Genomic DNA, 21,903 nt, shown 5'->3' on the forward strand with positions numbered 1-21,903 from the left:
ACCTTTAATATTAATAGACTATTATATAAATGTCAAGTAGTTGAAATGCCGTAACAGTAAAACTTTTGAATGGGTAAGAGTGAAAAAATTAAGAACGCGTATACAGTTGCCAAAATAGCATTTTTCTTTCATCTTGGACGCTTTCAACCTTATAATAAATTTATAAAATAAAATATCATTCCGGGAGGATATTTTTGAGATTTTGCTGTCTCAATTTCCAAACTAGTTTATACCAACCAATAAATTTTGTTTGTTTTGGCCTTTGCGTTTGTTAAGAATATTCTATTAGGTTATTTACTTTCTAAGGTATTATTAGTTTACTATATTTACTTTTTCTTAGTCTATTAAGTTATTTGTCTCTCTATAAATAGAGACATTTATATTCATTATTAGAATAAAATATATCAATACAATGTAGTCGATTGTATGCTTCTGCTCTCCCTATTATTCTCACTCTTCTATATTTCTCCATTATTCCAACATGCTATCAAAGCATTCTAATATGGTATTAGAGTCGCTTTTCTGTGGCCTTCAATAATCGTCTTTTATAGTATTTTCCTTTTGTCGAATTTTAGTCTTATCGCCCTACATCAAATGCCGCCAAAATTTCTGCTGCCCATAGTCTCAAAATCCTGCTAGCCTATAGATTCGGAATTGCCATTGGCCCTCTGACGTGCCACCATGCGCCTCTGCCAAATTCTGCCTGCACCGTCACTGCCCTTGCAGGAGCTACACGCTTCTGCCACTAACGACAGTTCAGACGCCGCCAAGTACAAATCCAAAGAGATCTGAAGCATCCAAGCTTCCATGGTGGTGTTCACATGCGCCACCAAAAGGTTTTGTCTGTTAGTAAACGCGCCTCCACGCGCATCCCAAAAGCAATTTACGCGCCGGCAAGACTCGCCTAAGAATCTTTTTATTCCTTTACGCGCCGCCACACAGCGCGGATTGCCTTGATAATAGTGCCAATCAACAAATCAGGGCTAGACAAGTCTAGAACCGTTGAGCACAGCCTCATCGGATGATCCACACGCCTCCACACGCAACTCGAAGATGAAGCATTTCCCCAAGCGCCGCTGCAACTCCTCCACGCGCCGCCACGTTGGCTCTTTCAAGAAGGTTGCACGTCCACCTTACAGATCTAGCGCCGCCGGTCAAAAATCTGCCAAGAACGTTGCCATCTGACACCGGACGCGCCTTCACGCGCCAGTGGTAGCTCCTGTGCGTGGGTTTCACTCGCTCCGGTGCCTCCACCCATTCCGCGCGTGCACCACACACGCCTGGGTCATCAACCAGCCACGTCAGCCTCAGGCCATGTCATCCAGTGCCACATCATCAAATCTTCCAAGCCAGCTTCACTGCCACGTTAGCACATTGGTCACATCAGTGAATTTGCCACATCAGCATCTTGCCATAGTTGACTTTTTTGCATTGACTTTTGACTTTGACTTTCTACAGTGTTGACCATTGACTTTGATCGGATTAAAAGTTGACCAGGTGTTTTCCACTGAATTTTTCGTTCTTATTTCAAATTTGTGGTCTATTTTTGCTTTTGGCATTGTTATATGGCAGAAAACAAGATTCTTCTACAAATTTAGGCATTTGTTTTATGCGATTCAAGTTGGTTCATGCATTGTTCAATTCGGTTCCACAAGGTTGATAATGGATTTGTTGTCCTAACCTTCGGGTTAAGGATGTAATAAATCGGTGTAAGGGGGCTTAACTCTTTCGGTCGGATTTGTAGTTTCTAGTTTTTTTTTTTTTTTTTTTTTTTTGCAATTGGGTTACCCAAGTCCTAAATCTAGTCTACACGAAGCATATTTTTTCCTTAAATATAATTGTATATGGATTAACGGAAGCTTGAAGTCATTTTTATGACTTTGTAACCTTCATAGCTTTTGGCTATGATTTTTACTTTTTGATGTAAGAGCTTTATGCTCATAAAATCTCATCAATGGAAAGTTCCATATTTTTTTTAAAAAAATAAAAATAAAAAATTGGTGTCTCAAATTTCTTACTCTTATCCTGTTTTCATTTTCTTTTTATTTTTCTTTCTCCTTTTCTTTTTAAAATTTATGAGACTTACATGTAGTTTCACATACTCAATAATGAATCTGATTGTCTATTGTATGAAAATAAACAAGAGAAAGCAAAATATAAAGAGAAATGATAAAAACATAACTTTGACCCAATTTTTCTCTTATGTGGTCATTTTTTTTAAAAACAAAATAAAAAAAATTTCTTAAGCAATAACATTGGTCCTTTTTTTTATTTAAATGGTCTTTTTCTTCATAATAATGACCTTTTCTAAAAAAAAACAAATGACCATTTTTATGAAGAAAAATACCTTTTTTAAAATATATATATATACCAAATAAAAACAAGAGCACATAGGATGTTATTGCTTCATAAATTTGTTTATTTTTAAATAAAAAATAAGAGAAAAATTAGGTCAAAATTGTGCCAAAAAATTGTGCATTTATAATGCTTCAAATATAAAAACCAAACATTCTTCCTGCCGAAAACAAATTCCGATCCTCCTAATCCCTAAAAGGAGTCATCTTTAAACTACATAAAACATTAATTTAGGAGCTTGAGATGGAAGCAGGGTTGCAACTACAGCCTGCAAGGGAAGGATAATGGGTTCCGGAGGAAAGAAAGAGAATGATTAGTATCCTCTTAAATTTCTTTTAAATTTGAGATTTTCTTATTATTAAGGGATAAATGTAAAATTGGTCCTTGTGGTTGGCATAAATTACAAATTCCTTCATATGATATAAAAAATAATTTATAGATCTCTGTAGTTGGCCTAAATTACAAATCATTCTCTATGGTATAAAAAATAACTTATAAGTCCTTAAAGTATGATAAAATAAAAGTTTACTCATTGAAATCAATTTTCGTTAAGTAAATTAACAAAATTTATCACTTTGCCACGTCATGTCCAATATTGTAGCAGTTGGATGTGACAAAATCTCTCTAGTTTATTGGGAACATGATTCTCTCCAGTTAGTTATGTTGGAAGGGGTATTTTTGTCTTTTTGCTTTTTGATGGGATAAAAATACTTTTTTAATATAATTAACGGGATATTATCCAGTTCAAATGAAATGGAGCGAATCTTAATTCAGTTCATTGAGGCATTAAAGTTTCATTAACTTTAGCATTTATTTTGTGTGACAGTTGGCATGTTGTAAACGGTTAAATGTAAAGCATGACTAAGATTTAATAATAAGAGAATCTCAATTTTAGAAGAAATTTGAGGAGATCCTTATCCGAAAGAAAAACTCATATTTTTGCAATACAATTATTTCTTTTCTGTTTATTGAGAAGATGGTGTGCAACATAAAATGCATTAATTTAAGAAATAAGACCAAAAAACGATTATTAATTTTGAAAATGTTTTTTCATAAGCAATTAATTTTTAGGGAAAAACTCCATATTTTCTCTATAATTAATACTCCTTCGTTTTCTTTCCATCTTGAATCTAATTTACCTTTTTAACTATGGTTGTTCATTGTTCCTTCAATATTTGTTTTCATATTCTATTCCATGATTTTCTTTCCTCAATAGAGAAATGTTCCGCTTTACAATTTCTTTTTTTTCTTCTAAAAATTAGTTCTCAAATAATGTATTATCGTCTCATAAGTTGATAATACATTTTCGAAAACAATAAACTTCATACGATAGTAAAGTATCATTTAAAAATTAACTTTTGAAAAGTGTAGCATTTTTCTTCTTAATAAAGTTCACCGGCTCTTGTTAATATGCGTACTCATCCAGACAATTACCAACGGGAGAAGAGAGGACCTCATGGTGCTTAAGAACTCATTATTCTCCCTATGAGAGAATGATTCAAAGGCAAGACCCACAAAAATACCTCATTCAGTCAATTGCTGACAGGAAGAAAACCTTGTAATGCTTAAGGAACCCATTCTTCTCCCTCTCTTTCAATGCAAGAAAATTAGGGAAAATAGCTTTATCGGAGCTGAATAAAAGAGAATGGTTCAATAGGAAGAGGATAGAGAGACAAATCAAGTGGCTTCTTCTCTAATTTCTTGACTATTAAAAACACAACTAATTACAAGGAATAATTACAAGTCTCTTGTTAATGTTATTGAATAATGCTACCATTTGTAACAATTAAGCGAGAAAAGGAGCCAACATATTAAAAAGAACTTTAATATGAACTTTTCATTTGGCAGATGCCGAGGCATTATCTCAGCTATTTACAGAGGACCAAGATTGGCTATACACAATCGTCAATCAATACGACTTTTCAAATATAGGGATTAACATGAGACGTGTAGTCGCGGATTCCTGCCCCTTCCCATCCCATCCACTCCTCCCACATGTCCCAATCAGGATCGTACATTCCTCTCATCGAGTCATCAACACCTTCATCGTACGACTCATACATCTCCGATGCCATCGATTCCCCTCTCAAATTACTCATCACAGTCTGCCCAACCATCACACAACAGCAAAAAAAAAAAAAAAAATCAATTTAACAATCATTATCTGCTTTCAATTATAGTAACATAATTAATTAATACATGTGTCTGGTGGGAGGCAGCTTTACTGCAGTCCCATCAACATTGTCCGATTCTTCACAAATTGAATCATTACAAATCATATAAAAGAGCATTATAGTGTTTTTTTTTTTGGTAAATTATTTAAAGAAAATATACGTACAATTAGGAAAACACATTGAAAAAATCGTAACATTTGGAAATTCAGAGCCTAAATAAGTTTAAAGTTACTCAATCATTTATCAGAGCGGATAAGTTTCATAAAAATTCTCAGATTATTTATTCAAATTACTAGCGTAATTATAGTGAAACCTTATCCAATTGGTTTAACATGGTATGATATAAAAATAAGAGAAAAATACAAAATTAATCATTGTAATTTACAATTAACTCTTTATATTATCAAATAAATTCAAATGTCCTTAAGATATGCCAAAATAGAATTTAGTCTTTATAATCAAATTCTAAAATTCCGTCCACTAATTTAACAAATTTTCTTAGCATGACGCTGATTTAAATAGAATAAATATTACAATTATATTGACTCTAATGTTTTAAAGCTATAAGAATCTCTTAAGTCAATGATGAGAAATTTGACTGTATGTATTTTTTTTCGCATATCTCAAGGATTATTTGTAAATCAGGTAAATCACAAAGACTGAATTTACATTTTTTCCTAAAAATAAAAATTATTTTTGTATTTTTAAGAGTGATTTGTGATTGGCTTATATGTTTGGAAAGGAGAAGAAAAAAGATAAATATATTTCTTCTATTAAAGAATCTTCCATTAACGATTGTAAATAAAGCTATGGTATTATAATTTTTCCGTTCTTGGATATAATTGATCCATTTTATACATGAACAAAAATCCATGAATTCTCCATTATCCTAAATAAACATTAAAAATAAGATAATTAAAAAGCAAATATGAGGGAAATTGAGAGAGTGAGAGAGAGTAGAATTAAGTACATCGTAAGCCTCATTGATTCGGTGAAACTGCACCCCGCAGTTGTTTCCTCTGCATACGTCTGGATGATACTGAAAAAAAAAAATATTTTCCATCAATCAGAAAGATCCCCAAATAATAACAAAAAAACAAAAAAAAAAAACCTCACCTACCCAAAAAATTCTAGAGGACAATATGCTATAATTTTTCCAAAATAAATAAATATTCATTAATTAGGAAAGAAGCAAGCCGCAAGTCAAAAAGGACTGTTAAAAGGGAAGAAGTTTTCAGATCACCAGATCTAAAATATAACTTCACAATCCAAAAAACCGCAGAATAGGAAGAACCAAATCAAATCAAATCAAAGAAAAATCCGATATTATAATATTTATTTTATTTGAAAAATCGAACCTGCAAAGCAAGCTTTCTGAAAGCCTTCTTGACCTCAGATTCAGAGGCACCGGGTTGGATCTTCAAAGTCAGGTAAGGATCCATTACGGAAGAAGAAGCAGAACAAACCATAACCCTATTCGCCGTCTTCTTCTTCCTTTGCCTCTCCTTGAGTTTCAACCAAGAAGAAGAAGAAGACCCATTACCACCAATAATCCCAGCAGCAGCAGCGGCAGCAGCCATTGTAATAAGCTCTCTCAAAAGAAATCCGAGCAAACCCAGATACCAACCCCTCTCAAGCTTTGGGTTTAAATAAAAGGAAGGAAAATCTTGCTTTGAAAAGATCCGAACGGCACGGCAAATTTGATTAAGATGTTTGAAGGAAACTGTGGGAACTGAATGATTGTTTATGAACAAAAAATAGAATAATAATAATAATAATGGATAGGATGACTTTCAAATAGGAGAGGCTTTGGATATATTTATAGAGGGAAAAGATTGTGAGGCGAGGATGCAATGTCCATATCCAACGACTCAGGTTTGTGGTGACGTGTAGTGTCGTATTTTATGGAGTGGAGGAGAGGAGAGAGAGGGTTCTGTGCTTATCTGTTCTGCCCCTTTTTTCAATCGGTCCTAGTCACATACCGGAGAGGAGAGACTTTTGCTTTGGGTTTATCCCCTCGGAGATTCCTTTCTAATTTTATATATATATATATATATATATATATATATATTTTAGTTTTTATTTTAGCCCATCAGAAATAAGTTATTTGTTTAATTTGTCCCATTTTTTGTATTTATTATATTTCCTTCACTTGATTTACATAAATGACATGGTCAAGCCAAGCTTTATGTTCTTTTATTAACCTATTTTTGGTTTCAAAGATGGCATGCGTACGAGTTCATATTATCACATTAAACAACACTGTTGTTAAGAATATTATAGTTTTTACTATAAATTTATTATAAATTAACGTGTTGTGCTCTTGAAAATATGTTACAACTACAATTTTGAATGAGCTACTCTTACTTAGATTCGGTCTTTAAGGAAAAAAAAAAAAAAAAAAAAGACCTTACCTAACTCATCATGTATTAATAGCAATAAAATAATAATATCAAGAATCTTACACATTTAAAACATTTCTTTAAGTCTAAGAAAACTTTAAATATAGATTAACTTTTTGTTTTATTTTTTTAAATAGTATTGATATTGACATTTGACCAATTAGTTTATAAAGGTCTTGAATAATTGCTTCAAAAGGACATATTTATAGGCAATGATATGTCTTAATCTAAACAAAAGGAATACAACATGACAACATCTGTGTGAGTATATAGTACTTCACACTGGTATGAATAATAATAAAAAAATATTAAAAAAAATGTTATAACAGTAACTTCTGATTACAATAACCAACATTTGTATGACTGCGTAATATCATCACTCTTATTTTAAATTCATTACTTTTTGTGAATGGGGGACCAACGAATTGATGTGACAAAAGATAGGAAAATTTTGGGCATGAGGCGGTAAAAAGATGAAATCTGTGGGAAGCAAAAGAAATAACCAAAAAATGGAGGGCATGTGTTTATTGAAAACATGGGATACTGACACGTGGTAAACTGTGGATGCGGTCCGAGAGAAGAGCCGTGGAAGCTCGTGACAGAATGGGATTTACCTCGTGGCACGTTAATTAAGGAAAATAGTTTATTATTATTATTATTATCTATTTTTATCTATTTTTATTATGAGAGACCAGATTGGATAATGTGCGGTTTTTCGGAACGTTTAAAACGGTCATTTTAAATGAGTGGATAAGGAGATCTAAAGGACTAGACACGTGGCTCCACGCATACGAGCCAGCAGACCCAGCAGTTAACCCTTGGTTGTCCTTTTTCCGCACGAGACTGGTGGTCCAATCATCATTCTACTGATTTTTTTTGTTAAGATACATACAAAGAATCAATCTACTGATTTACTTGGAAATGGTCGACGCCCGAGTATTTTGATTTCTGAATTGTGAAAAAGGTAAAGAGTTGAAAATTAATTAATTGGTTCAATTTTTTTTAAAAAAAGTATTGTGAAGCAATTGTTTAACAATAATAAACACACTCTTTAAGTCATTTTTTAACAACCTTATTCAAGGTCTCTAAATTCATCTAAAGAAGTTATACACGTCATCAGAGTCAGGATTTTGGTCTAGGGGTCGAGATATATATTTTTTTTAATGAATAAAAAAAATAAAGCTAAAAAAAAAAATATATTAAAAATATTAAAAAATATAACTAACGAAATAGACAAATAATTGAACAAAAAGACTCGGTTCACTAGTTGACAAGGTCATTTTTGAGATATACTTTTTGGATTTAGTCTATATAACTAGAATGGTAATCATATATTTTTTTTCTTAAGCAAGAATTTATGGCCAAATTTGTTAAATCTACCTTGATATGAGTTGGTTTAAAATTTGATTGGAACTCAAGAAAATCATTGTTGTTATCCATAATCTTAACTAACTACAATTATATATTTGATACAATTAAAATATGTAACAATATATATATATATTCAAAAAACAATTATTTTAAAAAATAATCTAAATATAAAAACTAAACCAATTGCGTGCCTTAGAGGTTAGAATTTGCTGCACTGCAGGTAAAAGTAGTCAATTCCTTTGAATCAGCAATATAAAGAGACTCAAAGCCTCCCCAAGAAGTCATAATACACGTAGATAGGTGCAGGACACTTGTGAACAAAGAAGCTTCATTAGTTTTTTTTATTTGAAATAAGGCTAATCGAGTCTTCCCTTTAGAAAAATCACATGATATTGCAGAAGAAGAAGAAGAAGCAAGTTCAGGAGACAGGAATTGAAGAGAAGCCCCCCAACCTAACACTAGGTTGTCATGTCTAGTCCTGAATATTTACATTCATGCGTTTTGTTCTCTTAAAACGGTGTCGTGTTAATAAGATGTGCAGAGGTTATAAAGCTCAGCATCCAAAGTCTTGGGTAAAATTAATATAACTTGCTTGGATAAAACAAAGTTAGTCACCGGGGCCCACCAGCTTTGATGGGTGAAAATTCACCCACGTCACTAAGTAGCTTAAAGTCTTAAAAGGATAATACTAGACATTTCAACATTTTTTTTAAAATTCTTTTTCTCAAATGGTTTGATCCATTCAATAAATAAATAGATTAATTTTTTTTTTCTTAAATAAATGTGGGGCCTAAATCATTTGAAAAAAAGAATTAAAAAAAAAAGGTGTTAAAATACCTATTAGCCCTCAAGTGTTAAACAAAACAAGTGTTTAGTAACAAAGCAAGTCATCGGGGCCCACCAGCTTGTTGGGTGAAAATTCACGCATGTCAACTCAGTGGCTTTGCTTATCTCTACGGTGCATTTTGAAGAAAACAAAAAAGAGCCCCTCTTCCTTCTTCAACTTGCGTCTGACCTAATTTTATAGATTTCCTAAATGCTTGAAAGTAAAAACAAACCAGCCGTGACTTACAAAAAAAAAATGGAGTTGTGAATCTCAGTCCTCATGAGAAATGTTTGCCGGTGTTTTTAACGCCTGCACATCATCAATGGGTTTCACTCTCGAACTTGAGATGTAACCAATGGCTTAGCCAATTAATACATCAACCTTACATGAAGATTAGGGTTACCTATTATTTAGGGTTTGGGTTTCCAGCAATCAATGAATCTTATATCTCCCATTCTCACAATGGCTAACAAATTCTCAACCACTGATATTTTTTGCAAACAGCTTTTTGTCACAATTTACGAAATAAGCTGTCGACAAGAAATATGACGAAGAAACCTCCTTTTTTTTTTTTATAAAAAAAAAAAAGTGCCCCCGTTATTTCAAACCCAAAAATTTTTAAGAGGTTTTGCGGTAATTGTCAAGTATCAAAAAATTATCTAACATCCTAAAATACTTGTCTAGGTCCAAAATAAAAATCTGTAATGTGGAGGGTGTGAACGAGAACAAGAACTAGATTACAGAACTTTCTTGCTGGCCTCTAATCGAAGCAGATGGGTTCCAAAATACTATTATATTCATTGCCTTATCCCAAGTACAGTGGAAAAGACTGAAAAACTGTAAATTTTATGCTGTTCTTACTCCTATAATAGCTGTGCTTGATCCTGGACAAAGTTAGAAGGGAGTCTCTTAAAATCTAGCGGCATCAGCAACATATACAGAACTCAGAAAGCTGAACCACTACCTGAAACATAGTAAACATTTAGGGCCATGCCATGAGAATTCGCTTTCTAAATGAATTGGAATCCAGAATTCTTGTGCTCTCCAGAGCTTCAACTTGGAAGAAAAAGGTGTAGCCATGTTGGGAAAGTGTAAAGAGCTGGAGCTAATTCGATTATGTCTCCACTGAACTCTTACCAGTACTCCCGAGACTCAGATGGTTTGATCAGGAGACAAAGGCTGCTCCCCAGGAGAAGCATCTAAATCAACAGGTTTTTTGAACTGAACCAAAATCATGGTCATGTTGTCACATCCCTCGCCACCAGCAGATGGTGCCAAACACTTGTCAAACACTCTCTCGCAGATGACTGAAAGTTTACTTTCCTGCATAATTTGACGGAAATCTGAGTTTTAACTTCTTTTTTTGATAAGTAGAGATCTGTGTAACTTTCATGCAGAGAATTTCAGTAAAATCTGACAAGAGTATAAAAAACTTACAGTCTTCAACTCTTCTCGTATGAAATCCACCAGTTGTTGGCTTGACAAACAATCCCTGGTGCAAGAGAGAAAATCAGAGTTAGTTTTAACACAGAAAGGAGATCTCCTGTAGTTTCTTTAACAGTCTAGATTTAATTTCAATTTAGTGGAATTAAATCTGGACTGTTGAAAAAACTACAGGAGATCTCCTATAGTTTCTTTTTACATTACTTAAGCTTGATCCAAACTAATTAAAACACGGCTGCACAAAGCTCCATTAAATTTTTTCTAGCATTCGTTTGGAACAGATCATGCTTGATGAACTACTCACATGGAGTCCATTGCAAAGGACTTGTTATGCCCAGAATCTATTCATATAAAGAAAAGAAAAGGTTTAATTTAACTGTGGACGGTAGCTTCCAACTTGAAGCAGTAGCAGGGGACATTAGAGCCACATGGCAAGTTTCGTATTAATACAATAGCATTTTAAGTAAATATTGTCTACAAACCCAACAAGCTGTAAACAACTATCAGAAAACTCTTTTTACTTGTATTTTACCTGTAATTAGTGCTTCCTTGCCTCGTTCAACCATAGTTGTTAAATAGTGAATCATATCATGAACCGATTTTCAAATTCTTTTAAATTGTCGAGTGTAAGATGATCAGACACATTAATAAAATTTTTTAATTTTGTCGATGTATAATACATATACATTAAAAGAATAAAGCATTAAGGACCAACATTATTATGCTTCATATAATTACTCATTTCATGTTGCCCCATTATTTTTACTATCCTTTTTTTTTTCATAATGTAATCTTCGCCTTGATTCCTTTTCTCTAAATTACAAAGATTTTTGAAATAAAAAATCGAGCACATATCAGAAGTGACAAAGACTATTTGGGAAGACGAACCACATCAATAGCTGAACAAATTTCTTAAAAGAAAGTCAATTATAATTAAATATGGAAACTAACTTACCAAATCCCATCACAAGCTAGAACAAAAAACTCATCATCATCGCAAAGCTCAACCTATTTCAAGGAGAAACAAGAAATCCAAGTAGAGCTTGAAAAGAAGAATCTCATAAGTGAGAGAACATAATCACCAATCATGATGTCACGAAAACTAGGTAGTAAGAAATAAGCAGTAGGATAATTTTCAGAGCCACAAAATTCAACACTTGCTTCAAAGTAATGAAAGATATAAACTAACAATAGTATATGCATCTAAAAAATATGACTACACTTATAGAAGGGCCCTTTTTTTTTTTCTTTTTTTTTTTTTAAAGAAAAAAAAAAAAAAAAAACCATTCAAGACAAAATGGAAAGCACGTACCCTACTACTCGGGAGTATACAAGAGACAAACAAAAAAGGAAAAGGAAAAATACACAAGAAAGTACACCTAAGCATTTTATCCTTCAAAATATAATTCCACAGATCATAACCCCAATCCATGCAGAAACTACAGAATCCATATGCTACATACAGTTGTTATGTCTGGATAGGCAGTGATAATCTGCTGTTCAGCTGGCAAAAGTTTGTTCTGCTTGAATTCCACATCTCCTGCAACCATCACAATTGTAACAGAAGAAATAGGCATAACAGATCAAAACAATCACTTTTTTTTCCTTTAGAATTGGGATTAAAATTAAGAAAATTTATGTACCGATAGCTCTTGCCAAGTTCAGACTTCCATTGACTCGACCATATTGGATAAAACCACCAGCTTTCAGAATCCTTTCTTTCTCAATCTCAAGGTTAGGTTTGTGATCTGTAGACAAATTATATGCCTGCATATGAAAACTTTCATAAAGCATCGCACAAGCACACAAACCATATGGGTGTCACAAATAAGAACAACGTACCCCAGTGGCAGTTCTTTGCACAAAAAAAAAAAAAAAGAATCAAAGGAAAAAGAAGCCCTTTGAATGATAATTTTACCATACATTACATGGACTCTCATGCAAAAGTTAAGCAGAGTTGAGGCAGAGGGCAGTGGGTATGTAGATGTCAGAATCCCCTAAACTCCAGAGCACATCGAAAAAAATTTGTGTCCAATTTGCCTTCAATACCCTGGGCTAAATGATATGCATGAATGCATTTAGGCATGTAATATATGTACATGCACATCATATAGCTGCGTGTGTCCCACCAATTGGAGATATTTCAAGAACGTCTACCTCAGAACCTCAATCCACCTAATTGCGTTTTGCATGGATATGCAGTAAAGAATGCTCCCAGGCCTAAGCGCAGAGGTTATGTTTGTTTGCTCACAACAAGGGATTCCCCACGTGTGTGCATGTGCATATAAAACAACTTGTAAAAATAAACATTGTCCCTCCATAGTTCGACATTCTCTGATGGGTAATTGTTGAACAACAGGTGTGTTGAATACATATCTTACCACCTCCTCCATGTCACATGTCCATGCTTCATGCACTATATGAAGGTTCCAATGAATTAGACCTTACCATCCCTTCAATAATAAATCAAGCACATATCTTGAAAGAATGCAAATAGTTCAATATTCATTATTAAAATACGTAGGACAGCCACTTAAATGTCTTAGCATTATCATATAGGATCAGACAACCAATAAAAGTATGTAAAAACTGACTATCCTGTTACTTTCAGTTTGTAAATTGAAGAAGAGCATGATGCAGCCTTGAAAAAGAATCTCCTACACAGAATTCAACTGAAAAATATTTTGCAACTACTCTAAAGGAGGGGACAATACCTGACCCTTCTTGGATATTACGCAACGAGAATCACCAGCATTTGCAACAAGAAGTTGATTGTTTCGGATGATTGCCACACAAGCCGTGCATCCAGAATTTGGTCCATGAAAATCAGAGTGGGGCCCCTAGTTTGCAACATAAACACTCTTTATATTCCTTAAATTTCAATTAAATTAAAAAAAACCAGATCCATATCTGCTATCTCCTGAAGCTTTACATTTCAGAATACAACAGGCTTACCTTTATTTATTTTATTTTATTTTTTATTTGTGAATTATCAGGCAATTTATGAAAATAATAGTTTATAAAGGGATCCACAAAAAACACATGCAATAATCTTCAACTTATGCGCCAGAAGCTCTTCACTGACACACAAGCAGCCATTCCTTTCAAACCAAAGGCTCTAACTAATTGTTGCAAAGACTAGCCAACGAGCATGAAATTCAACTACTAGACAGTACTGAACCTAAGCTGATTACTTTTTTCTATAAGCTAAGAAGCTGATTGCTACTGGACTATCCAAACATGACCAAAAACCTTATTTGTTAAAAGTCAAGTATCTTAACCAATATGTCAAAACCATCAACAATTTTTATTTGACTAATGCAAGATGCTTACTGTTGTACTTGACTGTAGATTGAAATATTAACACCAAAAGGGAAGGAAAGGATATCTTTAAAACAGTCAACTAGAGTTATTTTGCATGTTGGCAAAAGAGAAACATTTTCAAGTTCAGCCAGCAACTTCACAACTCAGAAATGTTTTAGAAGCAGTAAACTGTATATATTTCTTGTAGAATTATGCTTTCCAAACATAGTATTCTGTTATCTTCAAGCAGATTTGAAGCTACTCAAAAAACTTTAACGTTCAGAATCCTACACCTCCAGTGGCATTGACTTTAAAGCTTGAATCTATGATTAGAATATGCATACCAACACAACCCCAGCGCCTCTAAAAAAAAAGAGACATATGGTGCAATCAAAATGAATAATTAAGACATTTTTCAAATTACTCAAGCACCAGAAAAACATAAGTCAAAACTTCCATTTCTGAAAAATTTCCTTTGTCAAAGATAGAAATAGATTTGCATAATGGTTCACAAAAATTGGCAAAATAAGGTTTTTTATGCAATGAACCATGTGATAAACTTTAAATAGGCACATGTGATATGTAATGCAAGTATAGCTGAATATTTCAATAAGAATAAAAAAGAATTTGTGAAAAAATCCTAGCTTCAATTCATAAACACATATAAGAGCCTCTGTCAAATTTAATAGTCATGGACATTAAAATTCACAGCCATAGCCATACAGGGTTTCACAGGAACATGACTTTAATAAAAAGTGAAATGCCATTCAGATATCCGAACATTTCTGAAATGCATGTCATGGTAGTGATCGGTAAAACAAAAGGCAGAATTACTGTGCCAGCACTACAATTTTTTTTGGTAACTAGTACTAGAACTACATGCAATAAAGAAACCAAAAAAAAAAACCCTAAAAACCAGTCTGTTATTATTACCTCCTCAGAAGGCCAATCATCAATATGGTCATTGACTTCACCACCCTTAGGAGACCATATCAACCCTTCTATCATACCAGAGAACTTGTCCATTTTATCCCCCAATCTCGCTAATTCTCTCCATCCTCTTTGTCCACACATCATCTCATCCATTCTTCATTAATTGGATGCATAGAAATAAAAGAGTGAGCAAATATTCGTCAGAGAAACCCATATGTCATGACTAAATCTCCCATAAGCATGAAAATTATCATTGCATGGAACATGACTATGGCGCTAAGATCTATAATATTTTTCCTTCCCTCATATTTGATTTTTGTCCTTTTCATATTAAGGTTGCTGCTTAAATATTTTATTAGCTTAAAAATATATGTTCAATGGAAAAAAAAAAAAAAAAAAAAGAATAATGCTATATGCCCCACAACTACCCCACAATGTCGACATGACATTGTCAATTCACCTTTAGATCAACCTTTATTAAAAGAAGAGAAAATTAATGGTAGATTGACAATGCCGCGTCAGCATAGTGGGATAATAATGAGACAGTGGTGTGGTATATAACATTACTAAAAATATATAAATCTAACAACAGCACTACATATAAGAATAATGCGAACAAATCAATGAACAATGGCTGATGATGATATATTCATGAGCATTTAAGCTTTTTAAACGATGTGATAATAGAAACAGCCGGGCTTCAGATTCCTGTGCTGTTCATAACACCTTACTTAAAGGTAAAAAAGACACTTTCCCTGCTACCCTGTACTAGGTCTATGATTACGTTAGAGGCATCTGCCAATAATAATAAATTGGAAACTAGAAATGAAGAAATGAAGTTACCTTAGAAAAGCTTTCTGTACAGAAGAGCCTAAATCTCCAGCAACATGCACTTCATGCTTGAGCATCTGTCGATGAAGATACTTGGCACAGAACTTAGCAACTACTTTACCTGAAAAAAATGGACGTCACTATGAACAACTGATGCATCCATGGAAGAAAAGTCAAGTTGCTGCAATTTTCAATTTGGAAAACTTAAAGCTTTTCTTGTCTGGAGCTTATGTACAACATCGGTTTGAGATTGGCCTTACATGATTTTTAAGATCAATTTTTAAAATTGCTTTTAATTTGAACAACTAAGTTATGAGTTATGGACTTTTTTTTTTTGTACGAAGGACCTGCAATTTTCTGTAAGCCCCGTGAGTTAGGGTATTTTGGTAATTAAGTCGTGTCTAAAACCTTCTAGCATTTTTTGAAGCATCTTCAGTTTATTTCTTTGAATCCAAGTTACTCTTAATTAGATTTTATCATGCCTTTGGTTTACCAGCCAAATTAGGAGTCCTAATCTTAATACAAGAGTCCATAAGCATATATAAATATGCTCCATTGTACTCTTAGAAAGTAAAGGAACATTGAATTTGGAGTGTTGAGGCAAGATTGCCAGCATGTACTCTTCTTTTTCTTCTTCTTCACTTTGCACCGGTACTATTCACAACCCCTGGATAACCATGAACTTTTCTCTTTCATTCTTCTTTTACAACCCCAAATCAAATCCTTTATCCTATACCTTTTTTTTTTTTTTTTTTTGATAAGTAATAAGTATATCATCAAAACGCGCAAAGGGTCACAACCCATGTATACAAGAGGCCCCAAATCAAATCCTTTATCCTATACCTTTTGAAACCTTATAAAGCTAAAAGTTTACAATCTTCTGCTCTCAAATCGTCCCTTTAAACATCCTTAAAAGCATAACCTTTTACTGCTGCTAGAAAATTCTCCCAAGTCGTTTTCCTAGTTTCTACCTTCTTTCATCCATCAAAATTCACTCTTTCAAACCATAGTTCACTCTACAAACACTAATCATTTCATCCAAAATCCTAGAATATAGATCATTCTCCAAACCCTAACCCCCAACACACATAGATAGGTTCCCTCAACGTATCTTACATCAACAACACAAGACCAGAAATTATCAACCTATAGAAAAAAGAAATAAGGGAAGAGTGAAGAACTAATTTGCAACCCTCCTTCCTCACCTTCACCCTTTCCTTTCTTCCCTGGAAGAGAGAGAGAGAGAGAGGCAAACACAGACATAGAAAGAGGAACATAGGAAAGTTAAGAAGTAACTAGGAAAAGGTTGATAACTACACAACTCGAATAGATACGCAAATATTTTCCAGACAATTTGGATATTTAGCCAGATCAACCTTTGGCAACATATAGAAATACATTTTTTTGATAAGTAATTTAAATTGAAAAAAGTGTATGGCTCCCCCTTAAGTACACAGGAAGTATACATGGAAATCACCTAACAAGAAAGGGCAAAACAAAAACCCAAACAAAACATAGGAAGTATAACTGGGGCCATAAAACAACCGGCGGCAGAACATAGCCAACAGCCCGAATCCCTTTAGCCATAACCTCTGGCACGCTAACTAAGGACCCAAGACATATAGAAATTTTCTACAGGCTGTCCACATCTCCATTTGACTAAAAGTGACATATGTGGCATACTAAGCTTTGATATTGATGACCAGAAAGCACTACCAAGACATCCAAAACATGGCATTATACCAAATCTCAGGCTCTTGCATTCAAATATCTAAAGGGGATATAGACAACTGAGTCATTACCGAAGATGTTTCTTAGCAAACATGGAAGAGTGTCTTGTTTACTCAATTGAACATGTCCTCTACAAAGAAGCTTTGTAAAGAATATGCATACATGACCAAGAAGCATGCAACTGTCAAACCCCAAGATGCTTTAAGAGTTCCATTTTGATGCCTATGGACCTATGACTAAAGAGTAGCACTCGATTTGTAGCTTGGTTAAGTTGTTTCGTTAGGTTCATGTACTTAGAAAAAGTGAGCCACCAGTTCAAGTACAAGATCCTATCATTATTGCCGGGACAATTAGACATCCAACCTGTAATTTCAACAAAGACTGAATGACTCTATGAAATTACGTCGATACAATTCCAAGATTTATGGTAATCTACGTCTCTTCAGGGTTCCATGATAAGCATTATAAGGTTATGTAGAAAAAAAGGTAACCGGAAAGAGGTAGTTGCCTTCAAGATACAGTGACTAGGAAACAGGTAGGAGCAAGGTTTAGAACCAGATGACTTATTAGAAAAAAACATAAGCAAACTACCAGTTTGATACCATTTCCCAATTTATCTTCAATTATGGGAGAGAAACAAAAACTTGCCTTATCTTTTAACTATAATAAACTTCAACAAAAATACACAGAGGTAACACAAAGGTTACCAGATATTACAATCTAAAGGTCAAAATTGACCAACCGCTCTTAAAGGTGGAGATGTGCATGTTGTGTTTAAAAAAAAAAAAAAAACTCCGTGAAATTTGCCTTGTTAACCCAACCTTAGCATTGATGTGCTTAGAAAATGTTATATGTTGATTTAGAAAATATGAAAAACAAAGAAAACAAAACTATAAAAGTCAAACTCTAACCCCCATGGCCATCATAAACACCAAAGAAGGAGGTGGAACTGTCCAAATCTGGATAAGCTGCATGCTGTAACAAAAAGACAGTAAATTTAGCATACAATCAACAAGATAGTATAATCTACAGATGATCATGAAGATTACAAGTCCACCAAATAGACCAATTAAAAAGACAACCATATCATCTCTTTTTTTTTTTTTTTGATAAGTAACAACCATATCATCTCTATCCACGTAGCATGATACCTTTTGAAGATAAGCCATCCTGAGGTAAAATACATGACAGTCATCTGAGCATTTGTATGTTTGTCGGACAAAAGGAACCAGTTTTTGTCATTTTCCATACATTAGAAATTCCAAAATTAACATTTTTGTCCTGTTTTGACCAATTATACAGCCTCCTTCAGCAAGTTTACTGAGTCCAAGTAATCCGAACAAAATTAATGACGTTTAAGCAAGAATTCAACGTGTTTCGATGAGGCCCATTCAGAAAAGATATAATATGTTTCGCGATTTCTTTCTTGGCTTGGTTAGATTTGAACTTAACACTTATACAATACCAATCCACCTTCTTACAACCAAGGGCAAAGGATATATTTACAATCATGGCACATCAAATTACATAAAAGTAAGAATATAAATCTAATTCCTATTCTTTATACTCATATCTTCCATAATTATTTCTTTTCTTTCAGGTATTTCTTCCATCATTATCAATCCTTTGTTTATGAGATGCATATGCTCAAAATGATAATATTAGATACAACAACATAGAATGACAAGCAAATTTATGTATGTGACTCCAAATAGAATACCTCCACGACTATCTTATTGGCAAGTTCTCAATGGATAATGCCGCTTATTGTATAAAGTTATAGTTTTTATAGGAGTTTCACTCTTGATAGTTTAGTTAGGTTTCTCAACATAAATACACTGACAATATATTAAAATAATTCTATTGTGTTAGAGCATTATTACTTTGTTGAGTCATTTAGACATGCTCTTACTCATAATACACTGTCTTTCAATACGTACACTGATTTTGGTTCATGATCATATTATCTTTTCACTTCCACATATTGTAGGAGTATTATTGCTTTGTTTAGTCATTTAGACATGCTCTTAGTCATAATACACTGTCATTCAATACACTGATTTTGGTTCATGATCATATTATCTTTTCACTTCCACATATTGTAGGAGTATTATTGCTTTGTTCAGTCATTTAGACATGCTCTTAGTCATAATACACTGTCATTCAATACGCACACTGATTTTGGTTTATGATCACATTCACATTATCTTTTCACTTCCACGTATTGTCATCAAATCCAATCAGGTATGTGCCACAAATAGCTATTTTATAACATTTCTCAATCCAAGTGAATGAAAAGTCATACCAAGAAGATATTAAATACTAGTTAGTAAATTAAGAATCTAAAACCAATTTCACTCAAGTGATAAGGGTTAGGGGTGTCTAGTTCTAAGTTCAAAGTATACCCAAGAACAGAAGATGCCAATGCTATATAAAGAAGCAGTGGGCATAATGATTACATATTGACAGAAAATTTTTACGGGATACAAAATGCAAACGTGTGAAAACCAAAACAAGTTGAAGCAAATAAGAATACACAGACTACTCACAGCATCTTCCATGGTTGCACGCCACCCTTGCATTGATGACAACCCGTATCTAAGTCTGTCATTCTCCCCGTCTTCTGATGCTTTTTCAGTTTTGGGGGCACTGAGATATATCCCCATTTCTATCTGGAACAGTATCAAAACTATCAATTACAGAAGCTATTGCACAACATAGCTGAGATATATTCCAATTTCTAAGCGAAAGCATAGGAGTGCCATCAACGACAAGAATCACCAACAACACAATCGCATTATACACGTATTAAAAATAAAAAAATATATAAGCACACACGTACCATGCATACATGATACATACATATGGATACACAAGCGCTATACCACAGAGGAGCTTTTCAGGTGATTTTTTATGCAACCAAAGAAATAAAAGAACAAATGACAACATTTGCTTACAAGAGATATCCCTCACTACACCAAATCAATCACACCATCAGATCAATATAATTCCGCATAAATTCTTTCAATCACAAAACAAAAAAGAAATAGAGCAATTACAAATCAGAAAAATGGAGAGTGCCATAGCCAATCACTACACGCCTTTTACTAATCCAAGAGTTCAGAAATTGAAAATTCTTGATTTCTGTTCGATTTTTCCCTACGTTTTCTCGGCAACCAAACAGACCGTCTAACCAAAAATAACCAATTAAAGTTGAAAAAAAAAAAAGAGTTCCGTCGATCAATGAGCAAAGAAATTCAGATCAATCCCGATAAGAGTAAGTCAACACTCGCAATAAATTGAATCAAGAAATTAAAACAAAAACAAAAGAATTAAAGGCCTCTAGGGTTTGCGAGACACACTCTCTTTTGCAGGCTCAGCGTCCGCACACTGATTTCAGAGAGGCGAGGTTAAAAGAAAAGAGAGAAACGATGGCCTTTTGATCAACTACCTGCTTTTGTTGGAAAGGGTAGTTTCGACTTTCGAGTGAAAAAAAAAAACAAACCAGGGGCCGGGCGAGGCACGCGCCATGCACGTGCGCGACTTCCTTTGCTGTTTTTCTCTATAATGGGCCCATCAATTAATGTAGCCCATTTCCATTGTTAGATTAGTTGAGAGTTAGGTATGGTAGTTAGGCCCAAGCAGTTAGGAGCTGAGTTTCGACTTTTGAGTGAGAAAAACCAGGGGCCGGGCGAACAACGCGCCATTTTTATTTTTATTTTTAGTAAATCTATACTAATTATTACTTAATTAATTATTTTTAAGATTTTTATCATTTTAGTTAATTAAAGAAATTATCTTGAATCTTAAATAATCTAATCTAGAGTTTATATATATGTTTTATAGTATGCATATAAAATTCATTAAGCGTGCATGCGCACATGTACACATATATTCCTTTTATCTCTGATCCCACAGTTGCAGAAGCAGTGGCAGCATGGAAGGCGATTGTCTTTAGTAGTGAATTGGGGTTCCCCATGTGATTTTTGAAGGTGATGCTCTAGAAGTTGTTAATGCGTTGAAACAAGATAGTCTTTGATGGAGTCGTTATGGACAAGTGATAGAGGATTCCAGTCTTTCCAGAGTTATTTTACATAGTGCGCTTTCAGTACTAGTTTGTTAGTCATATATACCCGTAGGGAGGCAAATGAAGTGGCCCATTTAGTGGCTAAGAATGCTATAAGCAAATCATTATATCAGGTTTGGATGGGAGAATGTCCCAATTTTATTCTTCGGAATGTACTTGCTGAGCAAGATATTGTTCAGCAATTTTATAAGATTGAAATTTCCTCTAATATATATATATAAACACACTCACACAGACATAAACACACATATATTTATATCAAGATTCACAACAACAATAATTTAAGTTATACACCTATTATCAGTGGTGGAGCCAGGAATTTAGTTTAGAGGAGTCAAAAAAAAAATTTTAACGAAAGAAAAAATTTAAAGTTAAAAAAAAAATTGATTAAAAAGTTAAAGAATATAACTAACGAAATAAATAAGCAATTCAACAAAGTCAAAATAC

General features: G+C 33.7%; 2 protein-coding genes across 4 annotated transcripts; both read right to left on the reverse strand.

The window, feature by feature from the left end:
• Window positions 1-4,022: 4,022 nt before the first annotated feature.
• Window positions 4,023-6,325, reverse strand: LOC132186930 (chaperone protein dnaJ 8, chloroplastic). Its single transcript, XM_059601051.1, has 3 exons — window positions 5,888-6,325; window positions 5,500-5,568; window positions 4,023-4,460 (listed from the first exon to the last, which is right to left on the reverse strand). Exons 1-3 carry the CDS (start codon window positions 6,107-6,109, stop codon window positions 4,278-4,280), a joined length of 474 nt encoding a protein of 157 aa, XP_059457034.1. The 5' UTR covers window positions 6,110-6,325; the 3' UTR covers window positions 4,023-4,277.
• A 3,579-nt stretch (window positions 6,326-9,904) lies between these two features.
• Window positions 9,905-20,834, reverse strand: LOC132186676 (probable protein phosphatase 2C 60). 3 transcript variants are annotated; one of them, XR_009440765.1, is made up of 12 exons: window positions 20,732-20,834; window positions 19,919-20,041; window positions 18,281-18,344; window positions 15,651-15,759; window positions 14,808-14,961; window positions 13,286-13,411; window positions 12,215-12,338; window positions 12,035-12,111; window positions 11,527-11,579; window positions 10,566-10,620; window positions 10,093-10,451; window positions 9,905-10,012 (listed from the first exon to the last, which is right to left on the reverse strand). XR_009440765.1 is itself a non-coding variant. In XM_059600680.1 (12 exons), exons 2-11 carry the CDS (start codon window positions 20,033-20,035, stop codon window positions 10,281-10,283), a joined length of 1,050 nt encoding a protein of 349 aa, XP_059456663.1. In that variant the 5' UTR covers window positions 20,036-20,041; window positions 20,732-20,834; the 3' UTR covers window positions 9,905-10,092; window positions 10,266-10,280. The 3 variants fall into 3 exon arrangements, 2 of the variants coding, with proteins under 2 accessions (XP_059456663.1, XP_059456662.1); XM_059600680.1 differs by having other exon boundaries at window positions 9,905-10,092; window positions 10,266-10,451; XM_059600679.1 differs by having other exon boundaries at window positions 9,905-10,451.
• Between the last annotated feature and the right edge of the window lie 1,069 nt (window positions 20,835-21,903).

The sequence above is a fragment of the Corylus avellana genome, chromosome ca7 (genome assembly GCF_901000735.1).
Source record: "Corylus avellana chromosome ca7, CavTom2PMs-1.0".
Classification (NCBI taxonomy): Eukaryota; Viridiplantae; Streptophyta; class Magnoliopsida; order Fagales; family Betulaceae; genus Corylus; species Corylus avellana.